Below are 18,018 nucleotides of genomic sequence, written 5' to 3'. Positions count from 1 at the left end.
TGGTGATTCAGTTCTGATGTGTACACAAATAAAGCTTATTTTAATTTTGTCATGATTAAGTTCCAATTTCTCTCATCAAGAAATTTTGGTGCTTATTGAAATAATTTTATGTACAGAAATTTAATATTCATCAGCGAAAAGAATGAATATGGCTACATTATAGACTGATACTTGTGAAAACTCCTAAAGCAGGCTTAAGAAATGGAGTAAATCAGAGAATCCATAAAGTATGCCATATTTACATAAGACTGAAAACTAACAATTTAACAAAGTATAATTTAAAATTGAAAATTGATATTTAAGACATAACAATGAAATTAAGACAAAGCTTACAAAGAGGCTTCCTCTGGCGAACTGCAAGGAAGGGAACATGCTTGAAGGGAAACATGTACTTATGAGTCAAAATCAAGTGATAAATTTGAACTGTTTTAGAGAGATTACTGGGTAATGAATAGCCTCAATTAACCCCACAGTGGTTGCCAAGGTATGCCCATTTACAACACACTTGAATTTCTGAACATTTGGTTAGCAACATATATTTGAAGACCAGGTACTTAATCTTTTGGATAAGCATCAACCAGGATGTAAGATTCTTGCCAACTACCTGGAACTGTCCTGGAAGTATTCTATCTATTTGTCAGTGTTGTGCTTGGCTTGTAACATGATGGTACACAGCTCTAAGAGAGAAACTGTCTTTAGAAAACAGGGATTTCTTTATACCTGTATCAATCTGCATGGGAGCTTTTCAGAGCGGAGTGTCTTCCTTCTTAAGGTGTTAAGATCCTATGAGTACATAGTTTCAGACACTTTGAACACAAGTGTTTCTATGCTCATCAAGAAATACATTTTGAACAAACTTTATTTTACCCATATCAAAGCAGATTCCAATGAAATATTCTGTGCTTTTTTTCATGGACAAACATAACAAATGCAGTCCAATAGAATATCAGTTTAAATAAATGAAAGGGAATCAATTATTGAGAATCAAAGTAGACTCTGAATACTTTATATGTTTCTTGATCATACAGTGGAACCGTGTCTAACATTACAGTGTACAAACACTCTTGAGTAGAAAAGTATGGAAGCTATAAGTAAGTCTTGTTCCAAAACATAAACAAAACCATTTTGGCCAGGTTGCCATTTCTAATACATTTCTAATAAGACCATGGTTGAGCAGTGAGTGTGTACAATGTCACAAGATCCAACTTGAGTTTCCCCTTGGCCTGATCTGGCAATCAAGTTTAAAACAAGCTTTTGGCTAGATATAAGAAAATACCTGAAAAGCCACAGGTCTAGCATGCATATTTCCATGATTCTCCATGTTCTGTTGAATCCCTGGCCTTATACCTCTTCTCCATGCCCACATCTACCATCATACACATTCCCTCCTTGAGGATAGAATCCAATTGATGTAAATAATATCAGCTTTCACTGTGGAAAGACAATTGGAAACTCCTAACTCTAGAGTAAAAAACTTCCTGTGGAAGCTGTTCCCTCTCTCATGAAAGCTTCTATCCACTGATGTGTTGGACATCCTCAGGTAAACATGTCTGTGTTTCCCCTGAGACTTTTGCTAAGCTCCCACCCATGCTGTTCTACCTGAGCATAGAAAAAAAGCACAAAACACTCACAAAACTCTCCAACTTACATTTTATATTGTGTTGCTTATGAGGCCTTCAAAAGGGAGAAGCAGGGACCACGAAATTTCTGTTGTAGAACTGATGATTACTTTAAAATTGATTGTAGTTGATATAAAAAATATGCAATGACTATCTGCATATGACTAACACAGAGAAAGAACATTTTTAAACCTCTGTTACTTTTGTCTCCATACAAGTGATTTACTCTCATTCTTACAATTAGTCTTTTTAGTACTGTTGCATTATGTTAAAAAAAAATAAGAAAACTGTGATTTAAAAAGACATCTAGTAGACACACCAAAAGTCCAGATAGTTGGCAATTGTCTAACCTGTGGTGGCTTGGTTCACTCTGACTAGTTGGCTCCAAGGTTAGCAGGGATACTTGATTAAATTGCAGTTGTCATTGTTTGGTGAATTGCATTGACTTCACACCACTCCTTTAAATATTCTTACATGGTTGATTTCAAACAAATCACAATAACTTTCTTTGTCTTAAAGAGGAAGTCATTTAAAGAACTTCTTTCTAGAATGGCCACCTGACTTTAGAAGGATCACATAGCATTTGGGAAGAAATATACAGCCCAGTAAGCCAGCGCTGGAGGCCAGAATTGAAAGAATTTCCACAGCCACCATGGTTTTGCCTTTGGAGCTCAGGTAAGCGGGGACAAAAGAAATCCACACACTGCAGAAAACCAGCATGCTGAACGTGATTGTTTTTGCCTCATTGAAGGTGTCAGGTAGCCTTCTAGCCAGAAAGGCAATAAACAAGCTGAGACTGGACAGAAAGCCCAAGTACCCCAGAACACAATAGAAAGCAAGGGTGGACCCCTCATTACACAACAGGATGATTTGCCCAAACTCTGACTGCATGTCAACATCAGGGAAAGGGGGATATGTTCCCAGCCAGACTGCACAGATGCACACTTGAATGATGGAACCACAGCAGACTATAGCATTTGAGAGTCGGGTCACCATCCACATTCGTAAGGTGCTTCCTGGTTTGATGGCTTTGAAGGCCACAACCACAATGAAGGTCTTTGCCAAGACAGCAGAAATGGCAACAGAAAATACAACCCCAAAAATCACTTGTCTCAAGACACAAGTGACTATGCTAGGTTGACCAATGAATATTAATGAGCAAAAGAAACAGAGCATTAGAGAAACTAGGAGGAGATAACTGAGATTTCTGTTATTTGCTCTGACAATGGGTGTGTCCCGATAGTGGATAAATAATCCTAAAATCATGGCTGAAAAGGCAGCTAAACTAATGGCCACAGAAGCCAAAACAGCTCCCAGAGTATCTTCATGGGACAAAAATGCCTTAATTTTAGGCAGACACTGATTCCTCTGCTTATTTGGATACTGATCTTCAGGACACTTGATGCAATGATCCTTATCTGAAAGGGAGGCAGATTGGTTTATTACATTCCACCAGTCACTCTCAAGATGGACAAATGGGACATATATTTTGTGCAGAACAATTGTCGAATTTTGAAGGAAATGTCCTTGGTTATATTCACTGGCCATAATATTGAAAAACAATAGATGAATGTTTTTTTTTCATGAGAGAAAAATACAGATATATTCTATCCATATTATGTCCAAAAAGTGAGTGGATTTGAACAATATGAGAGAAGCATAAATCTAGAAATTATGTTAAAGGGAAGTCAGGCAATATGAAAAATCATATTTTACTACATATAAAAGAAAAAGAAAGTTCATTTTGAAGCTTTTATATTTTTTGGTCCCTTTGTTTACTAATTTTTTTATTACTTGAGAATATCATACATTTATATCATGTGTTTTGATCAAATCTACCATGAATTTCTTCCCCCTGCTACTCCTTCTCTCTCTCCCTCCAACAATTTTTCTCCCAACTTTACTTGTTTTTTTCCCACTGAATTCAGTTAATGCCACCTGTATGCATATCAATATAGGGCCATCTACCATAACATGAGCTGCCTATCAGCACCACATATCTGGAAAAACAAACCAACAAAACAATCAAACACCTGACTCTTTCCCTCCAGCAGCCATCAGCTTCCAATAGATTCTAGCTAGAAGTGAGTTTGTTGACCCTGTGCCCCACACATTCTGGTATTTTGTCCGATTTGATCTGGATTGATCTGGTGCATGCCTCTGTGAGTTTATTTGCTCAAGGATCCTGTCATGTCTAACAAGTTCTGCTTCCCTACAGATGTCCTCTTTCTGGTTCTTACAATCTTTTTGCCCTCTCTACCTCAATGATTCTTGGTGCTCTTATTCCTGCAAGCTTTTTGCTTTTATTATGGAGAGTGCCAAGAGATATCTAGAAAAGCTGAAAACTAGCAGGTGATTTTCTGAGGTGGTTTCACCATGGACTGTGACGTCAACATGGATTTGCCCTTCTAAGCAAGACTGAAGGAAATACATATAAGCAAAGATTCTTTTATTAATATGCATTTCCTGTTATACATACTCATACACACATACACACACATACACACACATACACATATCACAAAGTACTAACTCTTTGAGGTAGATTTCTGTAGATTAACAAAGATATACTCTCTTATAGTGATTATATATAGACAAATAGATGATTTCTTAATTCTTAATGATGACTCTGTAAGAATTCCTAAAATTATACTAGCAATTATTAAGCTGTATGTAGTAGGACTGCTATGTCCTCTTTGATTTTTAAAACTGCAATGAGAACTCTGCCAGTCTTCAAGTGTTACCAGTTAATTAATCCTGAGACAGAAAGCAGGCATCTACAACTTAGAACATATTCCAAGAGGTTGCAAAACAATAAACCAAAGGTTATGAAAAGAGAACTAATGATTTAGTGTAAGTGCAAGGACAGAAAATAAATTGCTACTGGGTTTATCTATACAAAACTTCAATAATAACTTAGTCACAAAATTATGGGTTTTAAATTTCAATGAACCCGTAGTGCTGATGACAGATAATGAATGTTGAGTTCTAATGGATACATATGTAATAAAATCTCTGTTGGAAACTTAAAATTCAATTCATTATTTGAATTTATGTTTGAACTTTTAATGAACTTTTGTGAAAAAATAAAAGTGATGGTTGGAAAAAAATGTGTGATATACTCCAGTAGAAATTGTTTGAAAAACTAGAAATGAATACCCTGTAGGCCATTATTATACTAAGGCAGGAGGAGAGAACAAGACAGAAATGAGGGAGACATTAGAGTGGAATAACTTAGAAACTAAAAAGGAATTTAGAAGTTAAAAGGGAAAATAGAAATTAAAATGGAACTTAGAAATAAAGAACTTATGGAGAGAATTTTTAGAGGAGAGAATTTTTTTGGAGAAGAACTTAGAAATATAGATTAAAATTACTTTTCAGAGCATCCCTTTTTCTTCCTGAGACTTTCTCTAGCAGACTGGGTATCCTAGACTCTAAGATGCAGGAGCATCTTAAGGTGGTCTTAGTCACCCAGGAAGATGAGCCTGGAGGATTGCTAGAGGCCAGGAGTTTGAGACCAATCTATGTAGCATAGCAAATAAAACAAACAGATAAACAACAGGAACAAAATGATTAAATTGAAATCAAGATTTTCATTTGTTTTTTGTTTTGTTTTTTAAGAGTTTTTCTCTGTGCAGCCCTGGCTGTTCTGGAATTCACTGTGCAGATCAGGCTGTCCTTATACTCAGAGATACACATACTGATAGTTGGGATTAAAACCTTTGCAACCTCTACACAGCAAGAACTTGTTTTAAAGTTAGATACATAAATATAACTGTGCCTACAGGTGTTGTGTTGTGTAACCTGTATCCCATGGTGTATCATTTCCACATACAGAAACACTTCTAGAAATTACCACATTCGAACCATTTTTAGAAATTTCCACATTCAGTATCATTTTGCAAATACCTGTTTCATTTGCAATCTCTCCATCTGGACATGGGAGACAATCAAAACAACAGAATGGTTTCCCTTCAATAGGTGTTTTCCTAAATCCAAGTGGACAACTGTGACTGCAAACAGATACAGGAGTCTGTACAGGAGACATTGGAGGAGGGAAATCAGTCAATACATGACATTCAGTATTAGCATCCAGATGGTAACTTTCAGCAGAACATCTGTGTACTGTAACAACAAAGAACTACCGTGCTTTTAGAGAAGGTGAAACCAAAGTGTTTGTTTATCTCTTTCTTTCTCTTCCTCCCTCTCTCCTCTTTTTGAACTCTTGTTTTATTTTTGTTTCATTGATCTGTTTTTTTTATTTTTATATAGCATATTTTGTTATTTTTAATGTAGTTTTTAAGGTTGCATATACTTTGATCATGTCCTCCTTCCCTTCCCCCAAGTCTATTCAGATCCTCTCCTTATCCATATCCACTCAAATTTAAGTTCTTTCTCAGAAAACAAACCAAAATCCCCAACCAAACAATAAATCACCCAAAACTTAGAAGATTAAAAAACAAAGGCACAAAAAGGTGTAACTGATCATTACAAGGGTAGAGCACCTGAAGAATTCATTCAAAATGAATCAATTCATCTTTTAATGATTCTATAGGCAGAATGTTCTGGTATTTGGCATTGAAAAGGACAAAGTAAGGGCATTCTCAGCCTGATGGCACTCAGTAGTCCTGTTATCCGTGTTCTCTGAGGAATTCCACTCTGAGAACAGCAAATAATGCCGACTTCAAAGATACTTACCTGACTCTGGTGTTCACCCCAAGTTATGTGTTTGTAATTTAGGGAAAGATGCTGAACACTGTGAGATTCAAAGACAAACTCGCCAACTTTCACTTGAGCTTTGGTACCACTCTGCAGAGACTGGTAATTAAGGATGTCAAGCTCAGTTGCTGAACCTTCCTTCTTTACATTGGTGCTTCTCCCAAGTTGGCCCTGTTGTAAGAATGGATGGAGCTAAAAGAGAACATATTATTTAGAACTTGCACTGTAAGTCACTGTTGTGCCCTTTCCCAGCCTTGTTCATGCTGGAAAAGACCTCATTTCCCACAATAGTCCTTGCTACAATAGGACCTAGGTGGAATTATCCACCCTGGCTGCATGTACAACTTCCTACAAGGACTGAGAAGAATAGACTGCCTGCTGAGCTTGCCTTGGACATAATCTAGCTGAAACAAAGGATGGGTTCCATTGGCTTCTCCTATATATACAAAGTGCTGAATATTAAACTTTGAGCCTTGGTCAGAAAACTTTGTCTTGGCTCCATGTTTCCTTTGCTCTTTGTCTCCTTTTCATTTCCAGCCTTTCTTTCAGGTGAAACAAGTTTGTCTGTGGCCACTGAATGGCTACAGCTGGCACCTGAACAAGGGACCTGAGAAGGGGGTGGGGGATGACTGAGAAACGCTGTCTTTGGTGGAGCTCCACAGAAAATAGAAAAAGTAAGAGTATCCTGCATGGTAAGCAATAAACACCATTGATGCCAGGGCTAGTTATCTTTCCGAGGCTGTATTCCAGGTGCATTAAGCAGATACAACTAAGCTGAATTGGTGTTGACCCAATGCCAAGTTCATCTAGGGGTGAAAGTGAAATTTCAAGTGTGGGAATCATAGATAGGCCTTCATCCACAGCCTAAGAGCTGCCTCAGAAGAGAGGAGCAGAATTAGGTGCAAGAAAGTAATCATTGGGCTGGGGAATGTAAATCTAAAACAGATAATCAGGGCCATCCCTTGTCAGGAAATGACAGAGGGACCAGCCTGAGGTCCCCAGAAATCTACAGATTTGTATACCAGGCAGATTATAGGCCTTAATTTGGCCATACAATCTCATTTTTATATCATTGAAATAGTAATAGCTTGAGACAACAATTTGGTATTTCTAGAGAATGTGTATGTCAAATTGTAAAAGCTAGTTCTCAATGTCCTCAATTTCTTCATAATGGTGTTAATCCTTGAGGACTTATACTTAATCATTTATGGCAAATAGATGTTATTCACTTCTGATTTTGGAAAATTAAAATATGTACATGTGACTTGACACCTTTTCAGGCTTTCTAGTTGCAACTGCTTTAACAGGAGAAGCAACTAAAAATGTAATTAGTTATTGCCTACATTACTTTTCTATCTTGGTGTTCCATATCAGATTAAGACAGATAATGGTAATGGCTATTGCAGTCAAGAATTTGCAATGTTTTGCTCACAATTTCATATTACACATATTACTGGGATTCCTTATAATCCTCAAGGATAAGGTATTGTGAAACAGGTATTGTGGAACTTTCAAATATCTTCAAAACTCACTGAGTGTGGGAGGAGCAGCTACTGGCACTTCTGCCCTGGTTTTGCAAGGAACTCTGAAAAACTTGGCTTTTGAAGACAAAAAAGGGGAGTTATACTCTCCAATGTCACCAAAAGCACACTTTGCTTTTGTCTTATTTGTTTTAAATTTTTTGCAAACTGATGGTAAAGGTCAGTCTTCAGTGGATCACCACTGGCATCCAGTCACTTCCAGCTCATTTGCTTGGGTTAAATGACACCCCCCCCAACTAATACATGGAATGGTCCCCACCCTGTTTTAATTTGGGGCCAAGGTTTTATCTGTGTTTTTTTTTTTTTCACAAAAAGAAAATGGAGCTTGATGTCTGCCTAAAAGATTGGTTTGTCAAGTGGACATGGATCCTGAGCCTAACGACTATAACGCTACTGATGAAGATAGCTCAAAATCCATATCTGCCAGCTGAGTTAACCTGGAGTGTAGTCTCCACTCTTACTAGAAAGCAAGTATTTTTTATTAATATTCAAAACCACTTCCCATATACCTGATGGACTTACCAATTAATAACTGTATTAGAAACCTGAGACATTTGTACTTACAACTTTAATTTCTATTGCTTGGACCATTAATTATAATCTTGTTGCTTTTAATTTTTGGACCTTATATCTTAAATAGATTGGTTGCTTTCATGCAGGATTGCTCTCAACAAGCTCAGCTATTTACCATGACAGTTATCCATTGCTATGAAGAAATGCACTGACTGCATGTTCATAGGTCTTTTGGTTTATATTTATATGTTGCTTTGGTCTGTATGGGAAAGAGTGTGTTATAAAAGGCCGGTAGTCAGAGATGGGTAAGAGTGTTCTTGAGCTTCTATTGACATAAGACAGAGGCAAACATCAACAGTGCTATGTTTGTCCTCCTTGACAGGTAAGAAGGATCGATATAGACACCAACCTAAGACATGGTTGTCTGGCCACTCTGCCCTAGACGGGATGATGGAAAACAAGTAAATCTTGTGCCACTAATCAGCTACTATTACTGCTCATCTTTAAAAAAATGAAAAGGGAGGAATTGTGCCCTTCCCCAGCCTTGAGCAGGCGGGAAAAGACCTTGTTTACCACAGTAGACCTTGATACAATACGCCCTAGGTGGAGTTTTCTGTCCTGGTTGTACATACAATTTTCTACAGGAACTTTGAAGAATAATATTTATCATACAGCTAATACATGACAGCAGTATGGCTGTATGTAGATATTAGGATAGTCATGATATTTAGCAACACTATCACTACTACTCAAATTTGAAGACTGAGCATTTCTCAATGGATCAGTGATGAAATGGGAACTCTAGCCATCAAATTTTATTTTTTATGAAAAACAAGAACAATTTGAATAAGGGGGTTTAAACTTTTTGCTTAATAGCTTTTTAGAAATAATACCCTTTTCTTTCACGACTATAAATTACTTGTGAAAGTTTGAATAAAATAAAATTTTCAGCTTTTAAATATAAAGGTTGTAAATAAGGAGGAAGAGGAAAGCAGAACACGTGTAATGTAGAATAGAGAGAATCATGTGATGGAGAGCTGCAAAGATTGATGGGAGTCACAGAGAATAGAGTGGGGGTAAGTTAACCAAACCTGAAGGTATTTGAAGAACTCACATGTAAAGCTACAGCATTTTCCTCTTTAAGGGCTTCTACATGTTAAGAAGTAGATGCTGACAGGAGCCTGATATAGCTGTCTCTTGAGAGACTCTGCCTTAGGCTGACAAATACAGAGGCAAATATTCACAACCAACCATTGGACTGAGCACTGGGTCCCCAATGGAGTCCCCAATGGAGGAGTTAGAGAAAGGAATGAAGGAGCTGAATGGGTTTGCAACCCCATAAGAAGAACAATAACATCAACCAACCAGACCCTCCCCCCCATAGCTCCCGGGGACTAAGCCACCAGCCAAGGAGTACACATGGAGGGACCCATGGCTCTAGCCACAGTAGCAGAGGATGGCCTTATTGGGCATCAATGGGAGGAGAGGCCCTTGGTCCTGTGAAGGCTCGATGCCCCAGTGTAGGGGAATTTGAGGGCAGGGAGGCAGGAGTGGGTTGGTGGGTGGAGGGACAACCTCATAGAAGCAGGGGAGGGGATGGACTAGAGGACTTCGGGGAGGGGGGAACCTGGAAAGGGGATAACATTTAAAATGTAAATAAAAAATATTCAATAAAATAAAATAATAAAAACCTACAGCAATAAGCTAATTCAAAAATGTAATTTAAAAGAGATTGAACAGAGGTATTACAGTTTATTATATAAATAATTTCTACAGCAGATGAAGATACCTCCCTGTTAAAAGAACCCAAGACTATGTAGGTTATGATCATTGCCCTTGCTTACCCATAGCAACGAGATAGCAAGACCCTGTTGCTGAAGACACCACCCTGGCATCAGGATACATTAGTAAGGCTAGAACTAGGCTCTTCCTCCCTGTTGTATGTTCTGGTTGTCTGTCTGTCTGGCACTATTCATACTGCCAGAAGCTGCACTTCAAGCTACTGGGGAAGAAAAGTCAGCAGACGCATTTCCCAACTGTGGACCTTGCATTCTATAATAGCAACTTCACAGACACAATGTACATACTGGTGCAACTGTTATGGGGATAAACAACTGTTTACTGACTGCATTTGAGGGCTTTTTAAGAAGAGAAACTCATGCCCATTACTGCAAACCTCTTCAAGATCCATGTCTAGGAAGATCAGAGGCCCTATGGGTGAGCCTACTACATCTGTTTTGCTAAGAAGGCATATTATTAAATTGCCTGCTACATATTTACACACATAGAATAGTGCTATTGTCAGATTGTATCAAAGAATCTTCTCTTAGCCAAGAACATCAGTGCTTGAGAAAAAATGACTATTGAGTGCTCAAATTGAAATGAGACAGCCATGTGACTGTTCCCAAAGCACAGAAAACATTGTGAAAGAGGGAACATAGAAAATTCAAAAGCAAAATGCTGGGGAAGAGGTTCATGAAATGCTGTTTTTTAGGTATTTCATGATCATGGCACTTGTGAGCTTATGGCAGCTAAGTATGCCTGTAAAGAACCAGCACCAGATTGAGCCCATAAAAATATTTAACCAAAAATGAGGAAGGGGGCTAATGATGTACAACCCCCCACATCAGCACAATTAGCAACCAAAAGATTCTGGGGGAGAGGAAGTCATTGTCAAAGATACTGCCACTTTTGTGTTACTTCTGCCCCAGTGGATAACTGCATACTCATGCCCATATGGAAGGTCCTGTAAGTCATAAATCCAGTGGGTTATAAAAGAAAAACCAAACAAAAGACATGAATGTAAGATAGGTCATGGTAGGAGGCTGGAGGATCTGTGAGGATGAAGAGAGGTTAAAGGAGGGAGGAAAATGGGTGTGAACAGAAGGTATTATATACTTGTATGCTTGTAAGGAGCTGTCATAAAATAAATTATTTTAATAGACCACATAGGATTGATATAAAAACAACTACATCTAACCTTGTAATTTAAACTAAAAAGAAAATTTAGAAAAGCAAACAAATATTCTCTGAAGAAATAAATGAAAAATAATCCTTCCCTAGAGAAGATGATTTACTTTTAAGATTGAATCAGCAAAATCATTCTTTAAAATGAAGGGGAAATGAATATGATCTGAGATAAAAATACACAGGAGTGAAATTTTGTTCATGTTTCATCCTTGTAGCAATGTGAAAGGAAACTTTCAGAGAAAAGGAAAATTATATAAGCTGGAAAATGAAACTGACACTTCCAGTTTACATCTGTTCCTGTGAACTGATCCTGTGCTACAGTCCTCAACACCCCAATACTGCCAGAGAAAGTATGTCTCCCAGGAGTGTTGACAAACCCAAGCTCACAGGTGAGACCACCACTACAGACTGAATACTTATTCCAAGTGGGACCCACCTAGACCCAGGAACCACAGCACAGCTGGGGAATTCCTTCTGGTTTCCATCTATGCCTGAGAGCTGACCCTGTGCTTCAGTCCTCTGCACCCATATACCACCCAGAGAAAGCTTAAATCCCAGAAATGCTGACAAACCCAGACTTGCAGGCTTGCAAGGGACAAGCTACAGTCAGAGACAGCAAGACCAGATAACACCAGAGATAACAAGATGGCAAGAGGCAAGTGCAAGAACATAAGCAACAGAAACGAATACTACTTGCCATGAGCAAAACCCAGTTTTCCCACCACAGCAAGCCCTGGATACCATAAAACACCTGAAAAGCAAGATTCTGATCTAAAATCACATCTCATGACAATGTTCAAGGATATTAAGGGCATAAATAACTCCCTTAATGGAATACAGGAGAACACAGGTAAACAGGTAGAAGTCCGTAAAGAGGAAACACATAAACCCTTTAAAAAAATAAAGAGAAACTCAACCAAACAAGTGAAGGAATTGAACAAGACCATTCAGGATCTAAAAATGGAAATATATATAATAAAGAAACCACAAAGAGAGACAACCCTGGAGATAGAAAACTTTGGACGCTATCAGGAGTCATAGACGCAAGCATCACCAATAGAGTACAAGAGTTAGAAGAGAGAATCTCAGGTACAGAAGATACCATAGAAAACACTGACACAATGGTCATTGAAAATGTAAAATGCAAATAGCTCCGAAATCTAAACATCCAGAAAATTCAGGACACAATGAAAGTACCAAACCTGTGAATAATGGGTATAGAAGTGAGCAAAAATTCCATACTCAAAGGGCCAGTAAACATCTTCAATAAAATTATAGAAGAAAATTTTTAACCTAAAGAAAGAGATTCCCACAAACATACAAGAAAGTTACAGTATGCCAAATAGATTGGAACAGAAAAAAAGCATCTCCATTACATAATATTCAAAACACCAAATGCACAGAACAAAGAAAAAATATTGAAAGCCATAAGGGGAAAGGGTCAAGTAAATATAAAGGCAGACCTATCAGAATTACACTAGACTTCTCAAAAGAGACTATAAAGGCCAGAAGATCCTGGAAAGATGTCATACAGACCCTAAGAGAACAAACATGCCAGCCCAGGCTACTATACCCAGCAAAACTCTCAATTACCATAGATGGAGAAACCAAGATATTTCATGACAAAACCAAATTTACACAGTATCTTTCCACAAATACAGCCCTACAAAGGATGATAGACGGAAAACTTCAACACAAGGAGGGAAACTACACCCTTTGGTAAAGCAACAAATTAGTTTTCTTACAAGTCCAAAAGAAGAGAGTGACACAAACATAATTCCACCTCTAACAACAAAAATAACAGGAAGCAACAATCACTATTCCTTAATATTTCTTAGCATCAAAGGACTCAATTCCCCAATAAAAAACACATAGACTAACAGAATGTATACATAAACAGAACCTAGCATTTTGAGGCATCCAGGAAACATATCTCAGGGACAAAGACAGAAACTACCTCATAATATAAGGCTGGAAAAAATTTGTAGTCCCAAGAAAAAAGCTGGAATAGCCATTCTAATATTGAATATAATCAACTTTCAAAAAAGAAACTTCATACTCATCAAAGGAAAAATCTAGCAAGATGAACTCTCAATTCTTAACATTTATGCTCCAAATGCAAGGACACCCACATGTGTAAAAGAAATTCTACTAAAGCTCAAAACACCCATTGAAACTTACACAATAACTGTGGAAGACCTCAACACCCTACTCTCGCCAATGGACAGATCATGGAAACCTTATCTAAAAGACACAGTGAAACTAACAGATGTTACAAACCAAATGGATTTAAAAGATATCTATAGAACATTTCACTATGAAATGAAAAAAAATATACCTTTGTCTTAGTCAGGGTTTCCATTTCTGCACAAGACATCATGACCAAGAAGCAAGTTGAAGAGGAAAAGAGTTTATTCAGTTTATACTTCCACATGGTTGCTCATCACCAAAGGAAGTCAGGACTGGAACAACAGCAGGTCAGCAAGCAGAAGATGATGCAAAGGCCATGGAAGAATGTTACTTACTGGCTTGCTCAGCTTGCTTTCTTATAAAACCTAAGACTACCAGTCTAGCAATGACACCACCCACAATGGGTCCTCCCACCCTTGATCACTAATTGAGAAAATGCCTTATAACTGGATCTTATGGAGGCATTTTTCAAGGGAAGCTACTTTCTCTGTGATAACTCTAGTTTATGTCTAGTTGACACACAAAACCAGCCAGTACAAAGTTCTTAGCACCTTATAGTACGTTCTCAAAAGTTGACCTATAATCAGACACAAAAGGAAACTCAACCTATACAAGATTAAAATAGTCACATGTATTCTATCAGATCACAATGGAGAAAATATGGTCTTCAATAACAACAAAAACAACAGAAAGCCTACATACATATAGAGTCTGAACAACTCTCTACTCAATGATAACTTGATTAGGGAAGAAATAAAGAGAGAAATTAAAGACTTTTTAGAATTTAACAAAAATGAAGACACATCATTCTCAAACTTATGGGACATAATGAAAGCAGTGCTATGAGGAAAACTCATACCTCTGAGTACCTTCATAAAGAAACTGTAGAGATCATACACTAGCAGCTTAACAGTACATCTAAAAGCTCGAGAACAAAATGAAGCAATTACATTCAATAGGAGTAGATGGCAGGAAATAATCAAACTCAGGGCTGAAATCAACTAAGTAGAAACAAAGAGAACTACACAAAGAGTCAATCAAACCAGGATCTGGTTCATTGAGAAAATCAACAAGATAGCTAAACCCTTGGCCAGACTAAACAGAAGGCACAAAGACAGTATCTAAATTAACAAAATCAGAAATGAAAAGGGAGACATAACAACAGAAAATGAAGAAATTTTTAAAAATCATCAGATCCTACTAAAAAAGCCTACTCAACAAAACTAGAAAATCTAGATGAAATGGATGATTTTCTAGACAGATAGCAGATACAAAAGTTAAATCAAGAGCAGGTAAACCATTTAAACTGACCAATAACCCATAAAAAATAGAAGCATCCATTAAATTCCCCCAACCAAAAACAAGCCCAGGATGAGATAGTTTTAGGGCAGAATAGTAATAGACCTTCAAAGAAGACCTAATACCAATACTCTTCCACCTATTTCACAAAAAAGAAGCATAAGGAACACTACCCAATTTGTTCTATGAAGCCATAGTTAAGCTGATACCTAAACCACACAAAGACCCCAAAAAAGAAAGAGGACTTTATACCAATTTATCTTATGAATATAGATGCAAAATTACTCAATAAAATTTTCATAATCTGAATCAAAGAACACATCAAAATGATCTTTTACCATGATCAGGAAGGCTTCACCCCAGCGATACAGGTATGGTTCAATATAGGGAAATCCATTAATGTAATCCACTTTATAAACAAATTCAAAGGAAAAAAATCATCATATCAGTAGATGCTGAAAAAGCATTTGACAAAATACAACACCCCTTCATTTTAAAAGTCTGGGAAAGATCAGGAATTCAAATCCCATACCTAAATATAATAAAAGTGATATAGGGCAAACCAATACCCAATATCAAATTTGATAGAGAAAAACTTGAATCAATCCCTCTAAAATTAGGACATAGAAAAGGCTGCCTACTGCAATATAGTATTGGAAGCTGTAGCCAGAGCAATTGGACAACAAAAATAGGTCAAAGTGTTACAAATTGAAAAGGAAAAGTCAATCTATCATTATTTGCTGATGATGTGACAGTATACTTAAGTGACCTTCAAAATTCCATCAGAGAACTTCTAAACCTGATAAACAATGTCAGCAAAGTGGCTGGAAATAAAATTAACTCAAACTAATCAGTAGCCTACTCAAAAGATAAATGGACTGAGAAAGAAATTAGGGAAATGACACCCTTCACAATAGTCACAAATAATATAAAATATCTTGGTGTGAATCTAACCAAGCAAGTGATAGTTCTGTATGACATGAACTTCAAGTATATGAAGAAAGAAATCGAAGAAGATTTCAGAAGATGGAAAGATCTCCCATGCTCCTGGATTGGCAGGATTAATTTAGTAAAAATGGCCATCTTGCCAAAAGCAATCTACAGATTCAATGCGATCCCCATCAAAATCCCAAATCAATTCTTCACAGAGATAGAAAGAGCAATTCTCAAATTCACCTGGAATAATAAACAACACAGGATAGCAAAGACTATTCTCAACAATAAGAACTTCTGGGGTAATCACCATCCCTGACCTCAACCTGTACCACAGAGCAATATCAATAACAACCACATGGTATTGGAACAGACACAGAAAAGAAGATTAATAGAATAGGATTGAAGACCCAGAGATAAACCCACATACCTATGGTCACCTGATCTTTGACAAAGAAACTATAACCATCCACTTTCAAAAAGACAGCATAATCAACCTATGGTGTTGGCTCAAGTGGTGGTCAGCATGTAGAAGAATGCAAATTGATCCATTCTTATCTCCTTGTACATACCTCAAGTCCATATGGATCAATCACCTCCAAATAATACCAGATACACTGAATCTAATAGAAGAGAAAGTGGGAAAGAGTATTGAACGTATATGCACAGGGGAATTTTCCTGAACAGAACACCAATGGCCCAGGCTCTAAGATCAACTATAGGCAAATGGGATCTCATAAAATTGAAACACTTCTGTAAAGCAAAGGACACTGTGGACAGGACAAAACAGCAACCTACAGATGTGGAAAAGATCTTCATCAACCCTATATCCAAAACTGGGACAATACTCACTATATACAAAGAACTCAAGGAGTTAGACTTCAGAGAACAAATAACTGTATTAAAAAATGGGGTACAGAGCTATATAAAAAATTCTCAAGTTAGGAACCTTGAACGGCTGAGAGGCATCTAAAGAAAGATTCAACATCCTTTGTCATCAGGGAAAGGCAAATCAAAATGACCCTGAGATTTTACCTCACACCAGTCAGAATGGCTAAGATCAAAACTCAGGTGACAGCAGATGCTGGTGAGGATTTGGAGAAAGAGGAACACTGCTCCATTGCTGATGTGATTCCAAGTGGTTCCAATCATTCTGGAAATCAATCTGGCAGTTCCTCAGAACCCGAGGACCAAGTTATACCACTCCTACTCATATACCCAAAAGATGTTCCAACATATAACAAGGACACATGTTCTCACTATGTTCATAATGGCAATCCAATGACTGGTCTAATTGAATCTCAAGACATGAGAGGCAACCCATAAAAGTCACTGCCTGGATGGCCAGGTTCCTGAAGCTGGGTGGCTCAGACAGAGACTTAAGGTAAAACCAAACACAATAAACAACAACAGCAACAAGACAATGAACTTGGATTCATTGGATTCATGTGGGATATTCTGCTATGCCTATAGACCAGTGCCTAACCCATTTTCCATTTGAGAGACTCCATCTAGGAACTGATGAAATTATATGCAGAGACCCACAGCCAAACATTAGGCAATGCTTGGGGAAGTCATGGAAGATGAAAAAGGATTATAGGAGCCAGAGAAGTCGAGGATAGCAGGAGAACACAGCCAACAGAATCAACTAAGCAGGGTACAGAGTGGCTCACAGAGACTGAATTGATAAGCTCAGAGCCTGCACAGGTCTGCACTAGGCCATCTACATACATGCTGGGGTTCTTTACCTTGGGGTGTTTGTAGGATAGGAAAGGGTGTGTTTCTGACTCTTTTGCCTCCTGGTGCAATCCTTTTCCTCCTACTCAGTTGCCCCATCCAGACTTGATATGAGGATATGAGCCTAATCTCACTGTATCTTGTTATGTCATGTTGATATTCCTGGGAGGTCTGCTCCTTTATTAAGGGAAACAGGGGACCAGGGCATCTGTTTGAGAGGGGAGTTTAGCATGGAAACTGGAGGTAGTGGAAGAAGGGGAATCTGCATTAGAAATGTATTGTATAAGAGAAGATTTTTTTTCAAAATTATAAAAGAATATATTTCTTCTTACAGGTCAAGAAACACTATGGAAGAGGAAGCAGAAAGATTGTAAGAGCCAGTGGGGATGAAGGACACCAGGAAAACAGTATGCTCCCTCTAAAATAACATTAGCAAAGCTCATATGAACCCACAGAGACTGAAACAGCAAGAACAGGGCCTGCAACGATCTGTACCA

General features: G+C 37.7%; 1 protein-coding gene across 1 annotated transcript in view; it reads right to left on the bottom strand.

Moving 5' to 3' along the window:
• Positions 1-2,144: 2,144 nt before the first annotated feature.
• Positions 2,145-18,018, bottom strand: part of LOC117715343 (vomeronasal type-2 receptor 26-like) — a 33,590-nt gene continuing 17,716 nt past the window's right edge. Inside the window, exons 4-6 of the mRNA XM_034512113.1 lie at positions 6,318-6,530; positions 5,529-5,652; positions 2,145-3,037 (exon numbers count right to left, since the gene is read on the bottom strand). Of these exons, the coding sequence (XP_034368004.1) occupies positions 2,145-3,037; positions 5,529-5,652; positions 6,318-6,530 (1,230 nt within the window). The remainder of the gene's footprint in view (positions 3,038-5,528; positions 5,653-6,317; positions 6,531-18,018) is intronic.

The sequence above is a fragment of the Arvicanthis niloticus genome, chromosome 9, assembly GCF_011762505.2.
Source record: "Arvicanthis niloticus isolate mArvNil1 chromosome 9, mArvNil1.pat.X, whole genome shotgun sequence".
NCBI lineage: Eukaryota > Metazoa > Chordata > Mammalia > Rodentia > Muridae > Arvicanthis > Arvicanthis niloticus.
This window is presented reverse-complemented; position numbering and strand designations above follow the sequence as displayed.